The sequence below is a fragment of the Mobula hypostoma genome, unplaced genomic scaffold (assembly GCF_963921235.1).
Source record: "Mobula hypostoma unplaced genomic scaffold, sMobHyp1.1 scaffold_151, whole genome shotgun sequence".
Taxonomy (NCBI): Eukaryota; Metazoa; Chordata; class Chondrichthyes; order Myliobatiformes; family Myliobatidae; genus Mobula; species Mobula hypostoma.
In genome coordinates this window covers 142,358-164,471 of record NW_026948220.1, presented here as the reverse complement: position 1 = coordinate 164,471, position 22,114 = coordinate 142,358, and the positions used below count along the sequence as shown (strand labels likewise).

Below are 22,114 nucleotides of genomic sequence, written 5' to 3'. Positions count from 1 at the left end.
TTTAAATTTCAGTCCAATAAAATTTAGGAACTAAAACTTGGTGAATAATTGCCCATTCCTCACTCGCAGGTATAGCAGGTGGCCTCCACTTCCTCATTAACACTCCATCCTTGAGATAATACCCTACTGGCATTTTCTTAATCTCATCATCTGAGAAAGATGTTTCTTATAAAGCTTCAATCTCAGGGTCTCGGTTCTGTTCTGCTATAAACTCCTTCCTTGACAGGGATAAATCTTTCTCATCAGACTTACTACTTGAATCCTGTTGAAACAATGAAGGCTGAAAGGTCCCTGACAAGTCATCATAACCTGAATCCTGGTCAACCTGATTTTGGCTATCTTGGGTATCAGAATCATGCTGCACAGAACCGTCTGCATTGGCAGACTTTTTAGCCATACTTCGAGTTACTGCGATAAATGTTAAAATCCATCTCTGAGTCGTCAGTGGTTGGCTTAGTTGTCAACTGCACTGCAGGAACAACTTTACCATCTGCCAAGTCATTCCCTAACAGCAAAGTAACATCTTCCACCTGTAAACTGGTGCATAATCCGATCTTTACAGGTCCCGAAACCAACCCTGACTGAAAGTTACCTTGTGCAATGGAACAGAAACAATGCTGCCCCCAATACCTTTAATAAGATTTACCTCACCAATGTTAGTCTCACCACTAAACTTTAGAAGGCTGTCCAATATGAGTGACTGAGAAGCCCCAGTATCTCGAAGATTTTTCACTGGTACCAGGGTTGACCCTTCCATTACTAATACAAACCCATCTGACATAAAATGATGGAATCCCTACTTAACTCAGTCAGACCTCTCAGTCCTTAACTGAGCCTCAACAGAATGTTCAGAACCCTGTGGGTTTATAGGTGCTTCAACATACTGATCACAGGCATGTGGGACTGCCTCCTTTTCCTTTTTCTTCTTCAGGACAGAACAATTAGCCACCATATGACCAGCTTTTTTACAATAGTAACAAGGAAGACCAGAATATTTCTCCTTCAACTGCTTCCCTTCATCCTTAGCCTCGTCACTAGTCCCAGCTTTAATTTCTGGTTTACTCTGGTTATCCCTGCTACTCTTTTGGAAGCTCTTATTCTGGGTGAACTTAACGTTATGAGTTAAAGCAAACTTAACTGCTAATCTAGCAGCCTCCTGCAAACTGGCAGCATCCTTTTCATTTAAATACATCTTTATGTCATCAGGGACGCACATTTTGAATTCTTCAATTAAAACCAACTCTTTCAAGCTGTTAAAATCATCATTTACATTGTTATATCTGCACCACCGGTCAAAACACACAAACTTCTCATAAGCAAATTCCATATAAGTCCGGTTCACAGATTTCCTCAAATTTCTAAACTTTTGCCTGTATGCTTCTGGGACCAACTCGTAAGCTTTGAGCACAGCCTGTTTCACAATGTCATAATCAGCTGCTTCATCAACTGTCAAAGCAGAATAGGCTTGCTGAGCCTTCCCCTTAATTACACTTTGTAAGAGAATAGGCCAACCCTCTTTTCGCCACTTTAAAACCCTGAGCAAACTTCTCAAGATGCTGAAAGTATTTATCAATCTCTGCCTTGTCAAATGGAGGCACCAATTTAACTTCCCGACTGGCCTCAAACTTATCACCAGAGTCTAATGCTGGACCCCTTTGCTGCAATCTCTCTATCTTTTCCAGTTCGAACAGCCACTGTCTTTCTGCTTCCTCCCTGTTTTTCTGCCTCTTCTCTCTGTTTTCCTGCCTCTCCAGCCTCAACCTGCCTCTGCCTTTCCACAGCCTCCATCTTCAATTTTTCTAACTTGTACGGGAGGCCAAGCTCACTGGGTTTACTTTCAGGAAACACCTCCAACTCCTGCACTTTAAACACACCCTCAGATACATAACGTTCAGCTATTATCCTCTGCACCTGTGACCTCCTCATTGTCGATTTCACCTTAGCAAGTTTTAACCTTTTAGCAATACTCAACAACTCAGTCCTTCTGGTGTCCTTTAGTGCCTCAGAGGTTGGCGCTTCCAGACATCTATCAACATCCATTGCTGCGGATTTTCCATACACAAATAAATCAAAAGGGATTTCTCCAATGAAATCGATAATTAATCAATACGCCTCCAAATCTTTTCCTGTATCGGATGCAGGCCCCAATTTTGACCCCGTAACACTATAGAAATGAGTCAGCAGCAATAGACTACACCAAGAGTCTGTTTTTGATGTTAAATCCACTATCTTTATTAGTACCTACTAACAATACAGTAACTTAAGCAAGATAAACAAAAGTTAACAGTGTTATATGTATATATGTGGGTAAATATAACTCCCAAACTTTTGAGCTCAGGGGAAAGAAGGCTTGGAGTCTTGAGATGGTGAACTATGAAAGTTCAGCTCAACCACAGAATAGTTGAGGAGAGAGAGATATTTGTAATCCAGGGTAAATGTCGAGAGAAGGCAATAACGTTGAATTCCACAGCATCCATGGTGGTAAAACGAGAGAACAGTCACTGTAGAATTTATCTGTCGTCGTTCCAAATCCACATACAAATTATCACCAGAAGTGACTTGTCACAAGAGGTATCGTCTTCAAGTGAATTTCCACACCACACCCAGGCAAGGGTTAACACATAAGTGGTCTTCACAGGATACCCCAAATCAGATCCACTCCTATGGATCAAACGAGATGACAATCACACATCCAATGTATGCTGAATCGATAATTAACCCACCCTTGTGGGCAGAGGAAAGTTCGAAACAGTGACCCTTGGCCAGTAGTTCCCTTGTTTCAAACCTTCCATTTTTCCTCCTTCATCTCCATCTGACTGAGTATCTGTGTCCTTGGTTAAAACTAAACAAACTGCGAGCAATGTAAACAAGCTGCAAGTCAGACTGATTTCCCTTCTTAATCTCTCTCTCTCTCTCTCTCAAAATGATAGTCCACAGCAAACGAAATCTAGGGATTCACAACAACAGCCACTCCTCATTGTGAACTGACTGGTGTGCCAGTAGGTGGGATGATTGAGTGAATCCTTTCCCACATTCTGAGCTGGTGAAAGGCTTCTCCCCAGTGTGAACTCGCTGATGACTCTGCAGGTTGGATGACTGAGTGAATCTCTTCCCACAGACTGAGCAGGTGAATGGCCTCTCCCCAGTGTGAACTCGCTGATGATTCTGTAGGGTGGATGACTGAGTGAATCTTTTCCCACAGGCTAAGCAGGTGAATGGCTTCTCCCCAGTGTGAACTCGCTGATGATTCTGTAGGGTGGATGAGTGAGTGAATCTCTTCCCACAGACTGAGCAGGTGAACGGCCTCTCCCCAGTGTGAACTCGCTGATGACTCTGCAGGAGGGACGACTGAGTAAATCTGTTCCCACAGACTGAGCAGGTGAACGGCTTCTCCCCAGTGTGACCTTGCTGATGTGCCACTAGGTTGGATGACTCAGTAAATCTCTTCTCAGAGACTGAGCAGGTGAACAGCATCTCTCCAGTGTGAACTCGCTGGTGAGCCATTAGCTTAGACGTGCAAGTGAATCCCTTCCCACAGTCTGAACAGGTGAATGGCCACTCCCCACTGTGAACTGACTGGTGTACCAGCAGTTTGGATGACTGAGTGAATCCTTTCCCACATTCTAAGCAGGTGAATGGCTTCTCCCCAGTGTGAACTCGCTGATGACTCTGTAGGCTGGATGACTGAGTGAATCTCTTCCCACATTCTGAGCACGTGAACGGCTTCTCCCCAGTGTGAACTCGCTGATGATTCTGTAGGCTGGATGAATTAGTGAATCTCTTCCCACAGACTGAGCAGGTGAACGGCTTCTCCCCAGTGTGAACTCGCTGATGACTCTGTAGGTTGGATAACTGAGTAAATCCCTTCCCACATTCTGAGCAGGTGAACGGCTTCTCCCCAGTGTGAACTCGCTGATGATTCTGCAGGCTGGATGAATTAGTGAATCTCTTCCCACAGACTGAGCAGGTGAATGGCTTCTCCCCAGTGTGGACTCGCTGATGTCTCTGTAGGCTGGATGACTCAGTGAATCTCTTCCCACATTCTGAGCAGGTGAACGGCTTTTCCCCAGTGTGAACTCGCTGATGTTTCTGTAGGGTGGATTGATCAGTGAATCTCTTCCCACAGACTGAGCAGGTGAATGGCTTCTCCCCAGTGTGAACTCGCTCATGTCCCTGTAGGCTGGATGAATTAGTGAATCTCTTCCCACAGACTGAGCAGGTGAATGGCTTCTCCCCAGTGTGAAGTCGCTGATGTGCCAGTAGGTTGGATGACCGAGTGAATCTCTTCCCACAGACTGAGCAGGTGAATGGCTTCTCCCCAGTGTGAACTCGCTGATGTCTCTGTCGGCTGGATGACTCAGTGAATCTCTTCCCACATTCTGAGCACGTGAACGGCTTTTCCCCAGTGTGAACTCGATGATGTTTCTGTAGGGTGGATTGATCAGTGAACCTCTTCCCACAGACTGAGCAGGTGAATGGCTTCTCGCCAGTGTGAACTCGCTGATGACTCTGTAGGGTGGATGAATTAGTGAATCTCTTCCCACAGACTGAGCAGGTGAATGGCTTCTCCCCAGTGTGAACTCGCTGATGTGCCAGTAGGTTGGATGACCGAGTGAATCCCTTCCCACAGACTGAGCAGGTGAATGGCTTCTCCCCAGTGTGGACTCGCTGATGTCTCTGTAGGGTGGATGAATTAGCGAATCTCTTCCCACAGTCTGAGCAGGTGAACGGCTTCTCCCTGGTGTGAACCCGCTGGTGAGCCATTAGGTCAGATGACCGAGTGAATCCTTCCCCACAAATTCAGCAGATGACCAGCCTCTGCCCAGTGTGAATTGCCTGGTGTGTCCAGAGGTGGGATGACCGACTGAATCCCTTCTCACACACAGATGAGATGAATGGCCTTGTCCAGTGTGAACTTGCTGATGTACCTTCAATTGAGATAACTGAGTGAATCCACTCCCACTGTCTGAGCAGGTGAACGGCCTTTCCCCTGTGTAAAATGACGGGCATGCCAGTCGGTCAGATGACCAAGTGAATCCCTCCCCACAGTCTGAGCAGGAAGGATGGTCGATTGAATCCCTTGCTCCACTTCTCAAACATCTGGACAGAGACAGCAAAACAGGCGTGTCGTGTTTGAGATCCTAGGAGCTAAATTCCATCTCGTTTTTAACCTGTAAAAAGATTTACAAAATCCATCAATGGGTTAGGACGAAATTTCAGATGAGATTACTTGAGTTGTCAACGTTTGATCTGGTATCACACTGTTACAGTGAGGTTCAGCCCAAGTTGGAGAGAGAAATCATCTTCTAACTGGGCACAGTGCTGCTATCTGGAATGGCCATCAATTCCTTGATGCTGTTCCTGTCTCTATAAGAATGGGGCATTTCTGCCGTCTCCAATTTGTTCCTTGGCTCAGTTTGACTCTCTCCATTGGTATTACTCCCTGTTCCTGCTGAGCAGTATGGGAGCCTGGCTCCACAGTATCTGAAACAGTATCAGGCAAATTGTCTTTCTTGTCATGCATCTGGGATTTTCTTTCATGTATTATTAACTTAAAAGTTCAACAGTTTTAATGCCATTTAAAAAAATCCTGCAGATCTGCACAGCTGTTAAAAGAACTTAGAGTGAATTTTTGTATTATTTCAGGTTCTTGTCACAGTCATCGAAAATTACAACACAGAAACAGGCCCTTTGGGCCATCTGGTTTGTGCTAAACTATTTAAACTGCCCACTCCCATACCCCTACCATCCAGGTACCTATGCAAACCTCTTAAATGTTGACATTGAGCTCGCATGCACCACTTGTGCTGGCTGCTCATTCCACACCCGGATGACCGTCTGTGTGAAGAAGTTTCCCCTCATGTTCCCCTTAACGTTTCACCTTTTACCCGTAACCCATGGTCTCTGATTGTCGTCCTGCCCCATCTCAGTGGTAACAGCCAGCTTGCATTTACCCTATCTATACCCCTCATAATAGTGGTATACCTCCATCAAATCTCCCCTCAATCTTCCATGTTCCAAGGAATAAAGTCCTGACCTGTTCAATCTTTCCTAATATACAAGTCCTCCAGACCTGGCAACATTGTTGTGAATTTTCTCTGAACTCTTTCAACCTCTTTTACAATGTTCATGTAGGTAGGTGACCAAAGCTGTACACAATACTCCAAATTAGGCCTCACCAATGTCTTCTGCAAGTCAACATAACGTCTATCTATTGCTGTCAGTACTTTGGTTCATGAAGGCCAATGGGCCAAAATCTTTCTTTCTGCCACATCTATGACACCATTTTCAATAGACAATAGGTGCAGTAATAGGCCATTTTGCCCTTCGAGCCGGTACCACCATTCACTGTGATCATGGCTGATCATCCACAATCAGTACCCCGTTCCTGCCTTCTCCCCATATCCCTTGACTCTGCTATCATTAAGAGATCTCTCTCTTTCTTGAAAGCATTCAGAGAATTGGCCTCCACTGCCTTCTGAGGCAGAGCATTCCACAGATCCACAACTCTCTGGGTGAAAAAGTTTTTCCTCAACTCCATTCGAAATGACCTACCCCTTATTCTCAAATTGTGGCCTCTAGTTCTGGACTCCCCCAACATCAGTGAAATAAAGACTTGTATTCCGAGATCCCTTTCTTCTACAACACTCCTCAGTGCCCTACCAGTCACTGTGAAAGACCTCCATTGGTACGTCATACCAAAGTGCAACACCTCACACTTGTCTGCATTAAATTCCATTTTCCATTTCTCAAACCATTTTCCCAGTTGGTCTCGATCGTACTGCAGCCATGACAGTCTTCCTCACTGTTCACTACATCACCAATCTTGGTGTCATCCACAAATTTGCTGATCATCCAGATTACTGATATAGATGACATGACAAACAACGACAGATCCAGCACTTATCCCTGTGGCACACCACAGGGATGCGGTCAGAGAGGCAACCATCTGCTACCACACACTGGCTTCTCCCAAAGACAGTGTCTCATCCAATTTACGATCTCATCTTGAATGCTGAGTGACTGAACCTTCTTGATCCACCTCCCATATTCCACCTCTGTAATCTGTACAGGGTCTAGGAATTTGATGCTGCTTTGCCTCACCTCTATAGACTCTGTGTCCATCTCCTGAGCAAAAAATATCTCCCACATCTATTTTGTCTCCTCATATGGATTACCATTCTGATCTTGCAGAGGATTAATATTTTTCCATTGCAATCTTTTCACTCTTAACATATCTGCAGAATCCATGAGGATTCTCCTTCACCTTGTCTGCCGGGGCAACCTCATGTCTGCTTTTATTTCTTTCATAAGTGTTCACTTGAATTTCCTGTACTTCATAAGTACTCCATTTGTTCCAATCTGCCTGCACCTGGTATGCACCTCCTTTTGATTGATCTGGGAGAGGAAAGCCAAAGGGGTGATAGAGCTGCATGGTGTCGGGTGGGGGTAGGGGGGGTTAAACTAAAGTGGCAGGGGGAATGGGAACCTGAATAACAGAACAGATAGTGCAGGGTTTGCGGTGACATTTGTTGTTCAGACCTCAGACAAAGTCAGGAATGAAAAAGTTGAGCATGGTGCAGTGAATATGCTGAGCCCTGTATATTTCAATACAAGGAGCAGCGTAGGAAAGGCAGATGGGTTCAGGGCATGGATCAACACCTGGAATTAAGACACTAGGATCTGGCCACTGTGGACTGGGACAGGCTGCTTTCTGGCGAAGGTGTGCTTGGTAAATGGGAGGCCTTCAAAGGGAAATTTTGAAAGTACAAAGCGGGCATGTGCTTCTCAGAATAAAAGGTAAGGATAGAAACTGTATGGAACCTTGGTTTTCAAGAGATATTGAGAGCCTGGTGAAGCACAAAATGGAGTCGCAGAACAGGGATAGGCAGGTAGGTTCTTGTGGAGTAGAAGAAATGCAAGAGAACACATAAGAAATAAATCAGGACGGCTAAAAGAAGGCATGAGATTGCCCTCACAGAAAAGATGAAGGATAATCCTCAGGGATTCTGGAGATAGATTAAAAGCAAAAGGATTGCAAGGCACAAAGTTGGTCCTCCAGAAGACCGGAATGGCAATCCATGTGTGGAATCAAAGCAGATGGGGGAGATCTTAAATATTCTTTTCATCCCTATTTACTCAGATGGACACAGTGTCAATGAGAGTGTGGAAAAGCGGCATTAAAATCATGGACCCTGCACAGATTAGAGAAGAGGGTGGATAAATCTCCAGGACATGACAAGGTGCTCCCTCGGACCCCATGGGAGGCAAGTGCAGAAGTCGTCGGGCCCCAGCAGAGATAATTAAATCATTCTTAGTGAAGGGAGAGTTATCAGAGGATTGTAGGATAGGCAAAGTTATTTCGCTGTTCAACATAGAACATGGAAATCTACAGTATATTCCAGGCCATTCAGCCCACAATGTTGTGCCAACCATGAAACTTACTCTAGAAACTGCATCTCATTGGTTTCTGAATCTGCTCCATCGAAGATTCATTCGCTAGTCTGCTGTCAGACTTTAGAAGCGCATTGCAACAACCCAGCTATCTGAGGCACAGTCCTTTGAAATTAGTGAAAATGACCGAAAACGTTGAAAAGAGCAGCGAAGAAGGAGTTCAGCTAAATTATTTACCTATCTACCTGTGAGGCAACTTTCAGGGATCTGTGGACACGTACCCCCAGATCCCTTTGCTCCTCCACACTACCAAGTATCTTGCCATTTACTTTGTACCCTGCCTTAGAGTTAGTCCTTCCAAAGTGTACCATCTCACACTTCTCCGGGTTGAACTCCATCTGCCACTTCTCAGCCCACTTCTGCATCCTATCAATGTCTCTCTGCAATCTTTGACAATCCTCTACACTATCTACAATTCCACCAACCTTTGTGTCATCTGCAAACTTGCCAACCCACCCTTCTACCCCCACATCCAGGTCATTAATAAAAATCATGAAAATTAGACGTCCCTGAACAGATCCTTGTGGGACACCACTAGTCACAATCCTCCAATCTGAATGTACTCCCTCCACCACCACCCTCTGCCTTCTGCAGGCAAGCCAATTCTGAATCCATCTGGCCAAACTTCCCTGCATCCCATGCCTTCTAACTTTCTGAATAAGCCTACTGTGTGGAACCTTGTCAAATGCCTTACTAGAATCCATGTAGATCACATCCACTGCACTACCCTCATCTATATGCCTTGTCACCTCCTCAAAGAACTCTATCAGGCTAGTTAGACACGATCTGCACTTCACAAAGCCATGCTGACTGTCCCTGATCAGATCATGATTCTTAATGCCCAGAGATCCTATCTCTAAGAATCTTTTCCAACAGCTTTCCCACCACAGACATAAGGCTCACTGGTCTATAATTACCAGGACTATCCCTACTACCTTTTTTGAACAAGGGAACAACATTCGCCTCCCTCCAATCCTCTGGTACCATTCCCGTGGACAACATAAAGATCCTAGCCAGAGTCTCAGCAATCTCTTCTCTCGCCTCGTGGAGCAGCCTGGGGAATATTCTGTCAGGCACCGGGGACTTACCTGTCCTAATGTATTTTAACAACTCCAACCCTTCCTCTCCCTTAATATCAACATGCTCCAGAACATCAACCTCTCTCATATTGTCCTCACCATCATCAAGTTCCCTCTCATTGGTGAATACCGAAGAGAAGTATTCATTGAGGACCTTGCTCACTCCCACAGCCTCCAGGCACATCTTCCCACCTTTATCTCTAATCGGTCCTACCTTCACTCCTGTCATCCTTTTGTTCTTCACATAATTGAAGAATGCCTTGGGGTTTTCCTTTACCCTAATCGCCAAGGCCTTCTCGTGCCCCCTTCTTGCTCTTCTCAGCCCCTTCTTAAGCTCCTTTCTTGCTTCCCTATATTCCTCAATAGACCCATCTGATCCTTGCTTCCCAAACCTCATGTATGCTGCCTTCTTCCACCTGACTAGAGTTTCCACCTCACTTGTCACCCATGGTTCCTTCACCCTACCATTCTTTATCTTCCTCACCGGGACAGATTTATTCCTAACATCCTGCAAGAGATCTCTAAACATCGACCACATGTCCATAGTACATTTCCCGGCAAAAACATCATCCCAATTCACACCTGCAAGTTCTAGCTTTATAGCCTCATAACTTGCCCTTCTCCAATTAAAATTTTTCCTGTCCTCTCTGACTGTATCCTTTTCCATGATAATGAGAAATGCAAGGGAGCGGTGGTCACTGTCCCCCAGATGCTCACCCACTGAGAGATCTGTGACCTGACCCGGTTCATTACCTAGTACTAGATCTACTATGGCATTCCCCTGAGTTGGCCTGTCCACATACTGTGACAGGAATTGGTCCTGGACACACTTAAACTCTGCCCCATCTAAACCCTTGGAACGAATCAGGTGCCAATCAATATTAGGGAAGTTAAAGTCACCGTTGATAACAACCCTGTTATTTTTGCACCTTTCCAGAATCTGCCTCTCAATCTGCTCCTCTGTATCTCTGCTGCTACCAGGGGGCCCGGAGAGTCACCACCCATGGGGGATCTGTGAGCACACACCACGTGATCTTGCGTCACAAAGCGGAGGGCGGGGCTAAATAGCCTCACGTGACCTGTTGGCGGGACTTCCATTTCAATTCTGCGGAAAGAGACAGCCTGGGCTCCTGGTTTGGGTCGTTCAATGCAGATTAAATGGAGTCGACACGTTTCTGACGAGCCCAGATAACTGGGTACTAAATGAGTAATTGGCCCGCCGTTCGGGGCTGACGGCCAACATCAGATCTCCCCGCTCGGGATCGGTCTCAGTACTCACCGATGTGAAAGTGATATATTCGGCCCGCAGACAGTGATCGCGACCCCCGGCTCCCCGATCAAGGAGGCGATCGTCCCTTCCTGATCCCGCAGACGATCCGCTTCAGTACTGAGCGGAAAAGCAAACACCGTCCATCTGGCGGCAGTGAGCATGCGCAAAGAGACTCTGCGTCATCCGGAGGGCGGGGCCTCGGGAGCAGACGCGCGGCTGCCCGTCTGCGGTTAAATGGGCGGGGCGAACAGGATCACGTGACCGGTGGGTCCCACAACCCAGGGAGAGACTCCAGCGACCCGCCCGTCACTCTGTGTTATGTACAGCAGCGATAGACCACAAACTCAGTCTGTATTAGTATAAACTACTATCTGTATTAGTATAGAGACAATTAAACAAACTACTCTTCTAAACAGAAGTTAACAGTGTTATGCGTTTGCGGCTCCCAAACTCTCAAGTTTAGGAACAGTTCTGAAAGTTTCAAGATGGCAAGTTTCAGTTATCCACGGAATGGGGAAATTTGTAAATCCACATTGAAATGCAACGAGAAAGTAATCACAAAGAATTTCACAGATTCTACGCTGGGAAAAGGAAATACAAATCACAGAAGATTTTCAGTCGTCGAGCCGTATTCCAAAGTGTGTGTGTGTGTCTCCCTCGCCCCCTCTTTCTCTCTCTTTTCTCTCCTCTGCCTCTCCTCTCTCTCTGTCTCTCTCTCCCTCTCTTTTCTCTCTCTCTCTCTCTGTCTCTCTCTGCTTCTCTGAGACTGAGAGCTCCAGCAGTCAGTGTACTGACGTCATACTCCCGCCTCCTGCAGCCTCTCTCACAGTGACACCCACAGCAAAATGAAACCTCTGATCTCGTAACACTTGTCCTTCACATCTCCTCTCACCCTAAATGTATTAGACATTTCAACCCCCAGGAAAAATATATCGTCTGTCCGCTCTATCTATTCCTCTTTTAATCTTATAAATGTCCATCCAGTCTCACCCCAGCCTGCGCCGCTCTGGAGAAAACACAAGTTTGTCCAGCCTCTCGTTGCAGCTCTTAACCACCCGATCAATCTGTGCAGTCTCTTTCAGGGAGCTGTGAACTTGGATCCAATATCCCTCTGCTCATCGACACTGTTCAGGGACTTTCATTCAACAGTGTACTGTCTCTTTACATTTCACAGTGTACTGTCCCTGTACATTCGACCTACCGAGCTGCCAAGATGATCATCACTAATCAAATCTCACTGAGTTGTCTCAGGTCCTGTTGAATTTATTCCCAAGTGCACAAGTACGGGAAGGTACAGGGACAGAGAAACACCCAATCCCCCATTGGGGAAGAGATACAAAATCCTTAAAGCGCGTACCACCAGGCTCATGGACAGCTTCCCGTCTGCGGTTGTAAGCAAATTAATGGTCTCCAGTCCAATAAAATGGACTCGACCTCACAATGTAACCGACGTGACCCTGCCCCATATGTCTATCTGCACTGCACTTTCTCTGCAGCCATAATGCTTTGTTACAGTTATTGTTTTGTCGTATATCAGCTCAATGTACTGTTGTAATGTATTGATCTGTGTGGATGGTAGGTCAGGCAAGATTTTCACTGTAGCTCAGTACGTGATAAGAATAAACAAATTCCCCATTTTAATTGTGTGGAAATATTAGACAGACTGAGCTTCTGCTTTGGAACCACAGAGGGAAACTTGACTCAACTGAAGAACACAAATAAATAGAAAAGGCTTCAATCTCGCATTACGATCTGCGGTAAATGAGATCAGGTGACCAATGGTGGGTCTCCCATACCAATGATCAGAATCAGGTTTAATAGCACCGGCAGATGTCATGTAATTCGTTGTCTCAGCGGCAGCAATGGAACCTAATTCATAGCAATAGATTTTAACCCCCATCTGTGGTGGGTATTTACAGATATTCACCACCCTCAGAATGGAGACATTTCCCGGACAGTCCACCCCCTTTTTCAGAGACTGGGATCCCTGGTTCAACCGGTAATGATGATGTGCATTTCGATGTGTTCACCTCTCAGTCCCCGATTCTCTAAATGAAAGGGTTATCACATTTGATCTTTCTTCATATGATGACCCCACCACTCCAGGGATCAGTCTGGTGAATCTTCATTGCACTCTCTATGACAAATACTCTCTAACCTCTTTGTTAATCCTCTATGGAATTAATTTCCATCTTGTGCAGTCCCCGTGTTGTCCCAACCACTCACCTCCCACCCCCGTCACTATTTCCACCTTCCCACCTCCCCCTCACCTGGATCCACCTCTCACTCCCCAGCTCTTGCCCCATCCCCACCCCTCACCTCTTTTCTCTGACTATTTCCCGTCCACTCTCAGTCCAGAGGGAGGGTCTCGGCCCGAAATGTTGACGGTCCATTTCCCTCCACAGATGCTGCCCGACCCACTGAGTTCCTCCGGCAGTTTGTTCTTTGGTCTGTATGACCCGTGTTAGTGTGGGGAGCGGGATTTTACACCATATTCCAGGTACAGTCTCAACAAAACACAAATAATTGTCACTTTGCCCGGACCATTGGCCCCGCTTGCAGGGCAACAGTCTGCCGGTGTTTGCCCCCCAATGTGGTGAATCCCTCTGCTCGCCACCACCGTGGGCTCAGACATTTCCACAGATGAGCCCCTCCTGTCCCCACCGGGACAAACATCCTGTCCGCCCCCTCTCTCACCGTCTTCATCCTTTCAATAAAATCCCCCTCTCCCTCCCCGGGGAACCGGCATCAAACCGACGGGCCGAGCGGTCTCCTCCTACCTCTCAGCGACACATCAGACTCCGGCCGCAGGAGACGCTTCACAAACGCCCCAACTTCCCTCGGAGGGAAATGGAAATAAATCAGAAAGCGGACATTTACTTTGACGGTTGTCCCGCCGTGACGGAAAGTTCGGGAGACGGTGTCAGCGGGGGTAACGCCCTCTCGGCTGGTCCGCCTCGGGTATTGGCTGAAAGCAGTGATTGACATCGCTTCGCACCAATGGGAATAGCGCAGCGCATGAATCCTCTGTTGACGGCGGTGGGAGAGGGGCCGGTCACGTGATTAGTAGCCCAGCCGTTAAACCGACCAAGCTCGAGCTCACCAGCGCGCGGGGTACAAAAGGCCCCGGATGATCGGTTGAGGTAAGAAGGGATCTCCGGGTTGGGGGTCTCACCGGGCGGGCGTTTTCAACACCGACTTCGGGTAGTTGCTGTGAGCTCCGGACTCCGTGACCCGCAATCCCGGGACAGTCCTGCTCTCTTCCCTCTCTCTCAGCCCCACCATCCGTACACGGGCCCCGGGGAGCTTCCGGCTGATGAGGGAATGGGAACCGATGGATCTCTCAGACAGAGCTGAGCTCCAGCTGTCTAAATGCAAGGATCGGGAACTCGGAGAAAGGGAACAAAATCTTTTACATCAGCTGTTGAGAAAATCACCTTTGTTCTGCCTCCAGTCACAAACAAGAGAAAATCTGCAGATGCTGGAAATCCAAGCAACACACACAAATTGCTGGAGGAACTCAGCATTAGTACTCTTTTCCATAGATGCTGCCTGGCCTGCTGAGTTCCTCCAGCATTTTGTGTCTGTTGCTTGTTCTACCTCCTCCTGTTCTGGACTTTTCTACCCGTGAGGACATGTTTTGTCCCACTCTCTCTGGGTACATAATGATATCAAACACCTTTGCCCTGGGCAACAAGTAGCTTTCACATCACAAATGTGCCAGACTCCAATGAGACAGACTACTGCCCTTCCCTTCATATTCATTGGCATTGCCATCACTGAGTTCACCACCGTCAGTCACCTGGTGGAGGGTTCAGGGGAAATATTTATGTACAATACACAAACTGGTGTTACCTGTGTGTATTGTGGTGATGCAAAAGTTCCTGGAGAATTTGCAAGTGAGCAGAAGTGGAGTGATATTTGGAAATCTGACTTTTTATAGCATCATTTAGCAAGCAAACCAGATATGGACAGTGTGTAAATGCTCCAGTGAGAAAATCCTTCATTACCTGCTGCAGACCTGTTACATACGTTGTGTGAGAGTGCAGATCAAAATTATTACTGACAGTGATTTGCTAGCTGTTAAAATGAGTACCTCTATATATAAAATTCAGTGTGCACATGTTGTGTCGCCACTTTAAGGAGTTGGGGCTTTAAATGGATGAATTCTGTATCACCCGGGAGTCAGAGGGGGTGAGATAAAGAGAGGTGAGTTACACCCAAGGTGCAGGATGCAGGAAACTGGGTGAGAGTCTGGAAGGGGAATGAGGTTAAATAGCCATCGCAGAGTAATCTTGTGTCCATCCCCCACAACAACAGGTAGGCCATAGATAGGGTGCAGAGGAGATTTACAAGGACTTTGCCTCGACAGGGGAGCATGCCTTATGAGAATAGGTTGAGTGAACTCGGCCTTTTTTCCTTGTAGTGACGGAGGATGAGAGGTGACCTGATAGAGGTGTACGAGATAATGAGAGGCATTGATCATGTGAATAGTCTGAGGCTTTTTCCCAGGGCTGAAATGGCTAGCAACAGAGGGCATAGGTTTAAGGTGCTTGGAAGTAAATACAGAGGAGATGTCAGGGATAAGTTATTCATGCAGAGAGTGGTGAGTGCGTGGAATGGGCTGCCGGCGGCAGTGGAGCAGGCGGAAACAATAACGTATTTTAAGAGACTCCTGGATGGGTACATGGAGCTTAGAAAAGTAGAGGGCTATGGGTAAGCCTAGGTAGTTCTAAGGTAGGGACATGTTCGGCACAGCTTTGTGGGCTGAAGAGCCTGTTTTGTGCTGTAGGTTTTCTATGTTTTTTTTATGTTCTATGTATTCTACCATTTTAGAAACTGTTGGGGGGATTACTGACAGAGGAAAGTCAAAGGGTTGATAGGGGATTTGCTAGTTAGGGGAACAGAACTAGAAGGGGACTGATATCCTGGTGTTAAGGCTTGCTTGTGCTGGTGTGGTGGGTGGGGTGGGTTAAACTAAAGTTGTAGAGGGGATGGGAGCCAGAATGCCAGGTAATAGAGGGGGTGAATTGAATTGACTTTCTTACTTACATCTTTCACAGCATGAGGAGTAAAAATCTTTGTTGTGTCTCCGTCTAAATGTGCAATGTGCGATTTATAGTAACTTATAAGAAAACAGGACAGTCAATATAACATAGAAATACAGTTGTATCAGCATGAATTAAGCAGTGTGATGGCCTAATGGAAGAAGCCTGTTGGTTCTGCCTTTTATGCTGCAGTACCGTTTCCCGGATGGTAGCAGCTTGGAACAGTTTGTGGTTCGGGTGAGTAGGGTCCCCAATGGTCCTCCGGGCCCCTTTTACACACCTGTCCCTGTAAACATCCTGAATCATGGGCAGTTCACAACTACAGATGTGCTGGACTGTCCGCACCACCCTCTGCAAAGTCTGCGATTAAGGGAAGTACAGTTCCCATACCAGGCAGTGATGCAGCCAGTCAGGATGCTCTCAATTGTGACCCTGTAGAAAGTCCTTAGGATTTGGGGCCCCATCCCAAACTTCTTCAACCGTCTGACGTGAAGGAGGCACTGTTGTGCCTTTTTCACCACACAGCTGGTATGTACAGACCACATGAGATCCTCGGTGATGTGTATGCCGAGGAACTTAAAGCTGTTCACCCTCTCAACCCCAGATCCATTGATGTAAGTAGGGGTTAGCCTGTCTCCATTCCTTCTGTAGTCCATAATCAGCTCCTTTGTTTTTGTGACAATGAGGGAGAGGTTGTTTTCTTGACACCACGCACATGTTGTTCAGACCTCAGGGCATGGAATTGTGATATTGCAGCCATTACTGGGACTTGTTTGCACCCAACAGTCTGAGGAATTTGGAGGAACAAATTAGCAAGAGAGATCGCAGACTACACCAATGCTTGATAAACTAAGCGATTTTAAATTTCCATGGATTGACGAGACTCCCATATGTAAAAGGACTAGATGGGGTAGAGTTTGTCAAATGTGCCATTAATCAGCACATAGAATTCCCAGCATAGAAATGTGCAATAAGCTATTAGAAAATAATCCAGGGCTAGTGACAGAATATTAGTGTTTGGGAACACTTTGCATCTCGTGATCATAATGCCATGAGATTCCAAGTTAACATGGAAAAAGACAGGACTGAACCATGGGTCGAGATTCTAAATTGGAGAAAGGTCAATTCTGATGGTATCAGAATGGATCTGACAAGTGTGGACAGGCTGTTTTCTGGCAAAGGAGTACTTGGTAAGTGGGAGTTCTTCAGAAGTGAAGTTTTGAGGGTGTAGAGTTTGTATGTGCCTGTCAAAATAAAAGTTGAAAGGTAACTGGTGCAGGGAACCTTGGTTTTCAAGAGATATTGAGGCCCCGGATATTTTGTTCCTCCGAATGCCTCAGACTGTTGGGTGCTACAAAGACTCATTAGCGACTACAATATCATAATTCCACACCCTGAACTCATCTGACATCTTTTTTAGTCATCTTCTGTTGCTTTCTAAAAGCTTCCCAATAGATTTTGCTCTTTTGTTTGCCCTCTCTTTGCTTTTTATGTTGGCTTTGGCTTCTCATTTCATCCACAGTTGTGTCCTCCTGCCTTTCTAATGCTTTCACTTCTTTGGGATGTATCGATCACTCAGCTCCCAAATTGCTCCCAGAAACTCCAGCCATTGCTGCTCCATCATCATTCCTACCAGCTTCCCCTCCCAATCAAGATTGGCCAGTTCAGTACAGAAACATGCCCACTCTGGACGATCAGAATGGTAATCTGTATGAGGAGACAAAATATATGGGGGAGATTTTAAATATTATTTTTGCATCCACATTTACTCAGGAGATGGACACAGAGTCTATAGAAGTGAGGCAAAATGGCATCAACTTCATGGACCCTGTACAGATTACAGAGGTGGAGGTGTTTGCTGTCTGAAGGCAAATTAGCGTGGATAAATCCCCAGGGCCTGACAAATTGTTCCCAAGGACCCTACGGAAGACAAGTGCAGAAATTGTCGGGGCCCAAGTGCAGATATTTACATAATCTTTAGGGACTGGTGAGGTACTGGAGGATTGGAGGACAGCCAATGTTGTTCTGCTGTTCAAGAAAGGCTCTAAAAATAAAGTAGGAAATTATACGTCAGTGAGCTTGACATCAGTAGTGGGAAAGTCATTGGAACGTATGTGCAGGAACCAGATATATAAGTATTTGGATAGATGTGGACTGATTAAGGATAGGCAGCATGGCTTCGTGCATGCTAGGTCATGTCTAACCAATCTTATAGAGTCTCTCGAGGAAGTTATCAGGAAAGTGGATGAAGGCAAGGCAGTGGATGTTGTCTACATGGACTTTAGCAAGGCACTTGACAAAGTCTCATATGGGAGGTTGGTCAAGAAGGTTCAGTCACTCAGCATTCAAGATGAGATAGTAAATTGGATGAGACACTGTCTTTGGAAGAAGCTAAAGTGTGGTAGCAGATGGTTGTCTCTCTGACTGGAGGCCTGTGACTAGTGGTTTGCCACGGGGATCGGTGCTGGATCTGTTGTTGTTTGTCATCTAGATCAGTAATCTGGATCACAGTGTGGTTAACTGGATCAGCAGATTTCTGGATGACACTAAGATTGGGGGTGTAGTGGACAGCAAGGAAGAATATAATGTCTTGCAGTCTGATCTGGACCAGCTGGAGAAATGCAAAATGGAATTTAATGGAGACAAGTGCGAGGTGTTGCATTTTGGTAGGACCTGGGACTTACACAGTGAATGGTCGGGCACTGAGGAGTGCTGTAGAAGAAAGGGATCTGGGAATACAGGTTGATAATTCACTGAAAGTGGTGTCACAGTTAAATAGGGACGGAAAGAAAGATTTTGGCATTTTGGCCTCCATGAACCAAAGTACTGAGTACAGGAGATGAATGTTATGTTCACACTGCACAAGACATTGGTGAGGCCTCATTTGGAATGTTGTGTGCAGTTTTATCACCTACCTGCAGGAAAGATGTAGAAGAGGTTGAAAGAGTTCAGAGAAAATTCGCAAGGATGTTGCCAAATCTGGAGGACTTGGGTTATAAGGAAAGATTGAACAGGACAGGGCTTTATTCCTTGGAATGTAGAAGATCGAGGGGAGATTTGATGGAGGTGTGCCAAGATTATGAGGGTTATAGATGGGGTAAATGCAAGCTGGCTTTTTCCACTGAGATTTGGTGGGACTACAACCAGAGGCCATGGATTAAGGGTGCATGGTGAAACATTAAGGGGAACACGAGGGGAAAATTTTTCACACAGACGGTCATCCAGGTGTGGAATGAGCAGACAGCCCAACTGGTGCATGTGAGCTCAATTTCAACATGTAAGAGGTTTGTACAGGTACCTGGATGGTAGGGGTACAGGGGTAGACAGTTTAAATAGTTCAACACAAACAAGATGGGCCAAAGGGCCTGTTTCTGTGTTGTACTTTTCTATGACTCTGTGACAAGAACATTAAATAATACTAATATTCATTTAATTCATTTTAACAGCTGTGCAGACCAACCATTCATCTGGGCAGAAAATGTTTTCATGGCTTTAAAACTGTGGCACTTTAAATTGACAGTAGATAAAAGAAAATCCCAGCTGTACGTCAACAAAGGGGGGAACCCATTCATCTGCTCAGGCAGTGGGAATGAATTCAGTCGGGTCATCTCAACTGAAGGTACATCAGCAAGTTCACACTGGGACAAGGCCATTCCCCTGTTCTGTGTGTGAGAAGGGATTCAGTCGGTCTTCCCACCTGTGGACACACCAGTCAGTTCACATCGAGCAGAGGCTGGTCATCTGCTGAATTTGTGGGGAAGGTTTCACTCGGTTATCTGACCTAATGGCTCACCAGCGAGTTCACACCGGGGAGCGGCCGTTCACCTGCTCAGACTGTGGGAAGGGATTCAGTAAATCATGTAAACTGAAGGTACATCAGCGAGTTCACACTGGAGAGAGGCCGTTCACCTGCTCAGACTGTGGGAAGGGATTCACTGTGTCATCTCAGTTACTGAGACACCAGTCAGTTCACACCGGGGAGTGGCCATTCACTTGCTCAGACTGTGGGAAGGGATTCACTCTATCATCTGCACTGAAGGTACATCAGCGAGTTCACACTGGGGAGAGGCCGTTCACCTGCTCAGACTGTGGGAAGGGATTCATTCAGTCATCTCATCTGAAGGCACACCAGCAAGTTCACACCAGGGAGAGATCATTCACCTGCTCAGACTGTGGGAAGGGATACACTTGCTCATTTAATCTGAAGGTACATCAGCGAGTTCACACTGGGGAGAGGCCATTCACCTGCTCAGTCTGTGGGAAGGGATTCAAACTGTTCGCTCACCTACTGACACATCAGCAAGTTCACACCAGGGAGAGACCGTTCACCTGCTCAGACTGTGGGAAGGGATTCACTGAGTCATATCAACTGAAGGTACATCAGCGAGATCATACTGGGGAGAGACCTTTCACCTGCTCGGACTGTGGGAAGGGATTCACTCAGTCATATCAACTGAAGGTTCATCAGCGAATTCACAGTGGGGTGAGGCCGTTCACCTGCTCAGACTGCGGGGAGGGTTTCACAAAGTCATCTGCTGTACTGAGACACCAGTCAGTTCACACTGGAGTGAGGCCATTCACCTGCACAGTGTGTGGGAAGGGATTCACTCAGTCATCTGCTGTATTGAGACACCAGTCAGTTCACACTGGGGAGAGGCCATTCACCTGCTCAGTGTGTGGGAAGGGATTCGTAGAGTCATCTCAACTGAAGGTACATCAGCGAGTTCACACTGGGGAGAGGCCGTTCACCTGCTCAGACTGTGGGAAGGGATTCACTCGGTCATCTCATCTACTGAAACACCAGTCACTTCACACCAGGGAGTGACCATTCACTTGCTCAGTCTGTGGGAAGGGATTCAATTGGTCATTTCACCTGCTGACACACAGGGAAATGGCCGTTCACCTGCTCTGTCTATGGGAAGGGATTTATTACGTCATCTCAACTGAAGGAACATCAGCGAGTCCACACTGGGGAGGGGCCGATCACCTGCTCAGACTGTGGAAAAAATTCTCTCAGCCAAATCAACCAATTGTGCATCACTGAGTTCACACTGGGGAGAGGCCGATCACCTACTGTGAATGTGGTGAAGGATTTGTGGTGGACATGGACTGTGCCTTTAAATGAGAGAGAAAAACTGTCTGCAGTACTGCTGCCTGCTTCTTGGTTGCCATGGTGAGAGAGAGGCGGAGTTATGTGATGGACAGTTCGATGTTCACAGTTGCTTCTTGGTTGCCATGGTGAGTGAGAGGTGGAGTTATGTGATGGACAGTTCGATGTTCACAGTTGCTTCTTGGTTGCCATGGTGAGAGAGGCGGAGTTATGTGATAGACAGTTCGATGTTTACAGTTGCTTCTTGGTTGCCATGGTGAGAGAGAGGCGGAGTTATGTGATGGACAGTTCGATGTTCACAGTTGCTTGGTTGCCATGGTGAGAGAGAGGGGGAGTTATGTGATGGACAGTTCGATGTTCACAGTTGCTTCGTAGCGTGTTTATTTAAACAAGGTCAGATGACTCTCCCAGAGACACACAGTGGGACACCGGTTACGGCGACCAGTCAGTGAAAGGAGGCCATGACAGAGGAGTCATTGGGTGGAACTTTCGAGTGCCCACCCGTGGGTTGAGGATCAATCAGGAGAATCGATCAGTAGCTGTCAGGGTGTGTGGAAGGGCTGACCCTGTGGAGGCTACCGGTGTGTCTACCCTTGCCTGGGAGGTAGCTCACCCTCGAAGACGGTCCCCTTAGTGATAAGCTGTGTTTGGCTAACTCGCGAGTGGATTCGGGGCCTGACAACAGAAGATCAACGGGACCTGTTTACTCGTTCTTCTAGTGTGGTTTTCACCTTGGATTACAAATACCTCTCTCTCTCTCTCACACACCAATTCCATGGATTGAACTGAACTTCCTTGCATTACCATCGTAAGACTTTAACTCTTGCCACCCGAGCTTTAACAATTTTGGGAATTGTATTTACACACAAATATATGCATAACATTGCTAACTTTGATTTACCTGGTTTAAGTTACTATATTGAGTAGTTACTAATAAATAGTGATTTTTAATAACAAAAGCAGACTCCAGGTGTGCTCTATTGCTGCTGGTTCATTTCGACCATTGTGTGTACGTAAACAGATTCATTCAGTTATCTATCCTTATCACACACTACCAGGTTCACACTGTTGATAGGGTGTTCAGCTGCTGTGAATGTGGGAAGAGATCCACTCAATAATCTAAGCTTATGTAACTCTCCCTCGGCTAGCAGCT

At 46.5% G+C, this 22,114-nt stretch overlaps 2 protein-coding genes across 2 annotated transcripts; one reads left to right on the top strand and one right to left on the bottom strand.

Annotated features, from left to right (window-relative positions):
• Positions 1-1,994: 1,994 nt before the first annotated feature.
• On the bottom strand, positions 1,995-11,167 carry LOC134342001 (gastrula zinc finger protein XlCGF26.1-like). The gene is made up of 2 exons (XM_063039935.1): positions 10,813-11,167; positions 1,995-5,171 (listed from the first exon to the last, which is right to left on the bottom strand). Exon 2 carries the CDS (start codon positions 4,762-4,764, stop codon positions 2,956-2,958), a length of 1,809 nt encoding a protein of 602 aa, XP_062896005.1. The 5' UTR covers positions 4,765-5,171; positions 10,813-11,167; the 3' UTR covers positions 1,995-2,955.
• Positions 11,168-13,856: 2,689 nt separating this feature from the next.
• LOC134341995 (zinc finger protein 229-like) lies at positions 13,857-21,859 on the top strand. The gene is made up of 2 exons (XM_063039929.1): positions 13,857-13,946; positions 19,298-21,859. The coding sequence occupies exon 2, from the start codon at positions 19,636-19,638 to the stop codon at positions 20,674-20,676; it is 1,041 nt and encodes a 346-aa protein (XP_062895999.1). The 5' UTR covers positions 13,857-13,946; positions 19,298-19,635; the 3' UTR covers positions 20,677-21,859.
• The last annotated feature ends 255 nt before the right edge of the window (positions 21,860-22,114 follow it).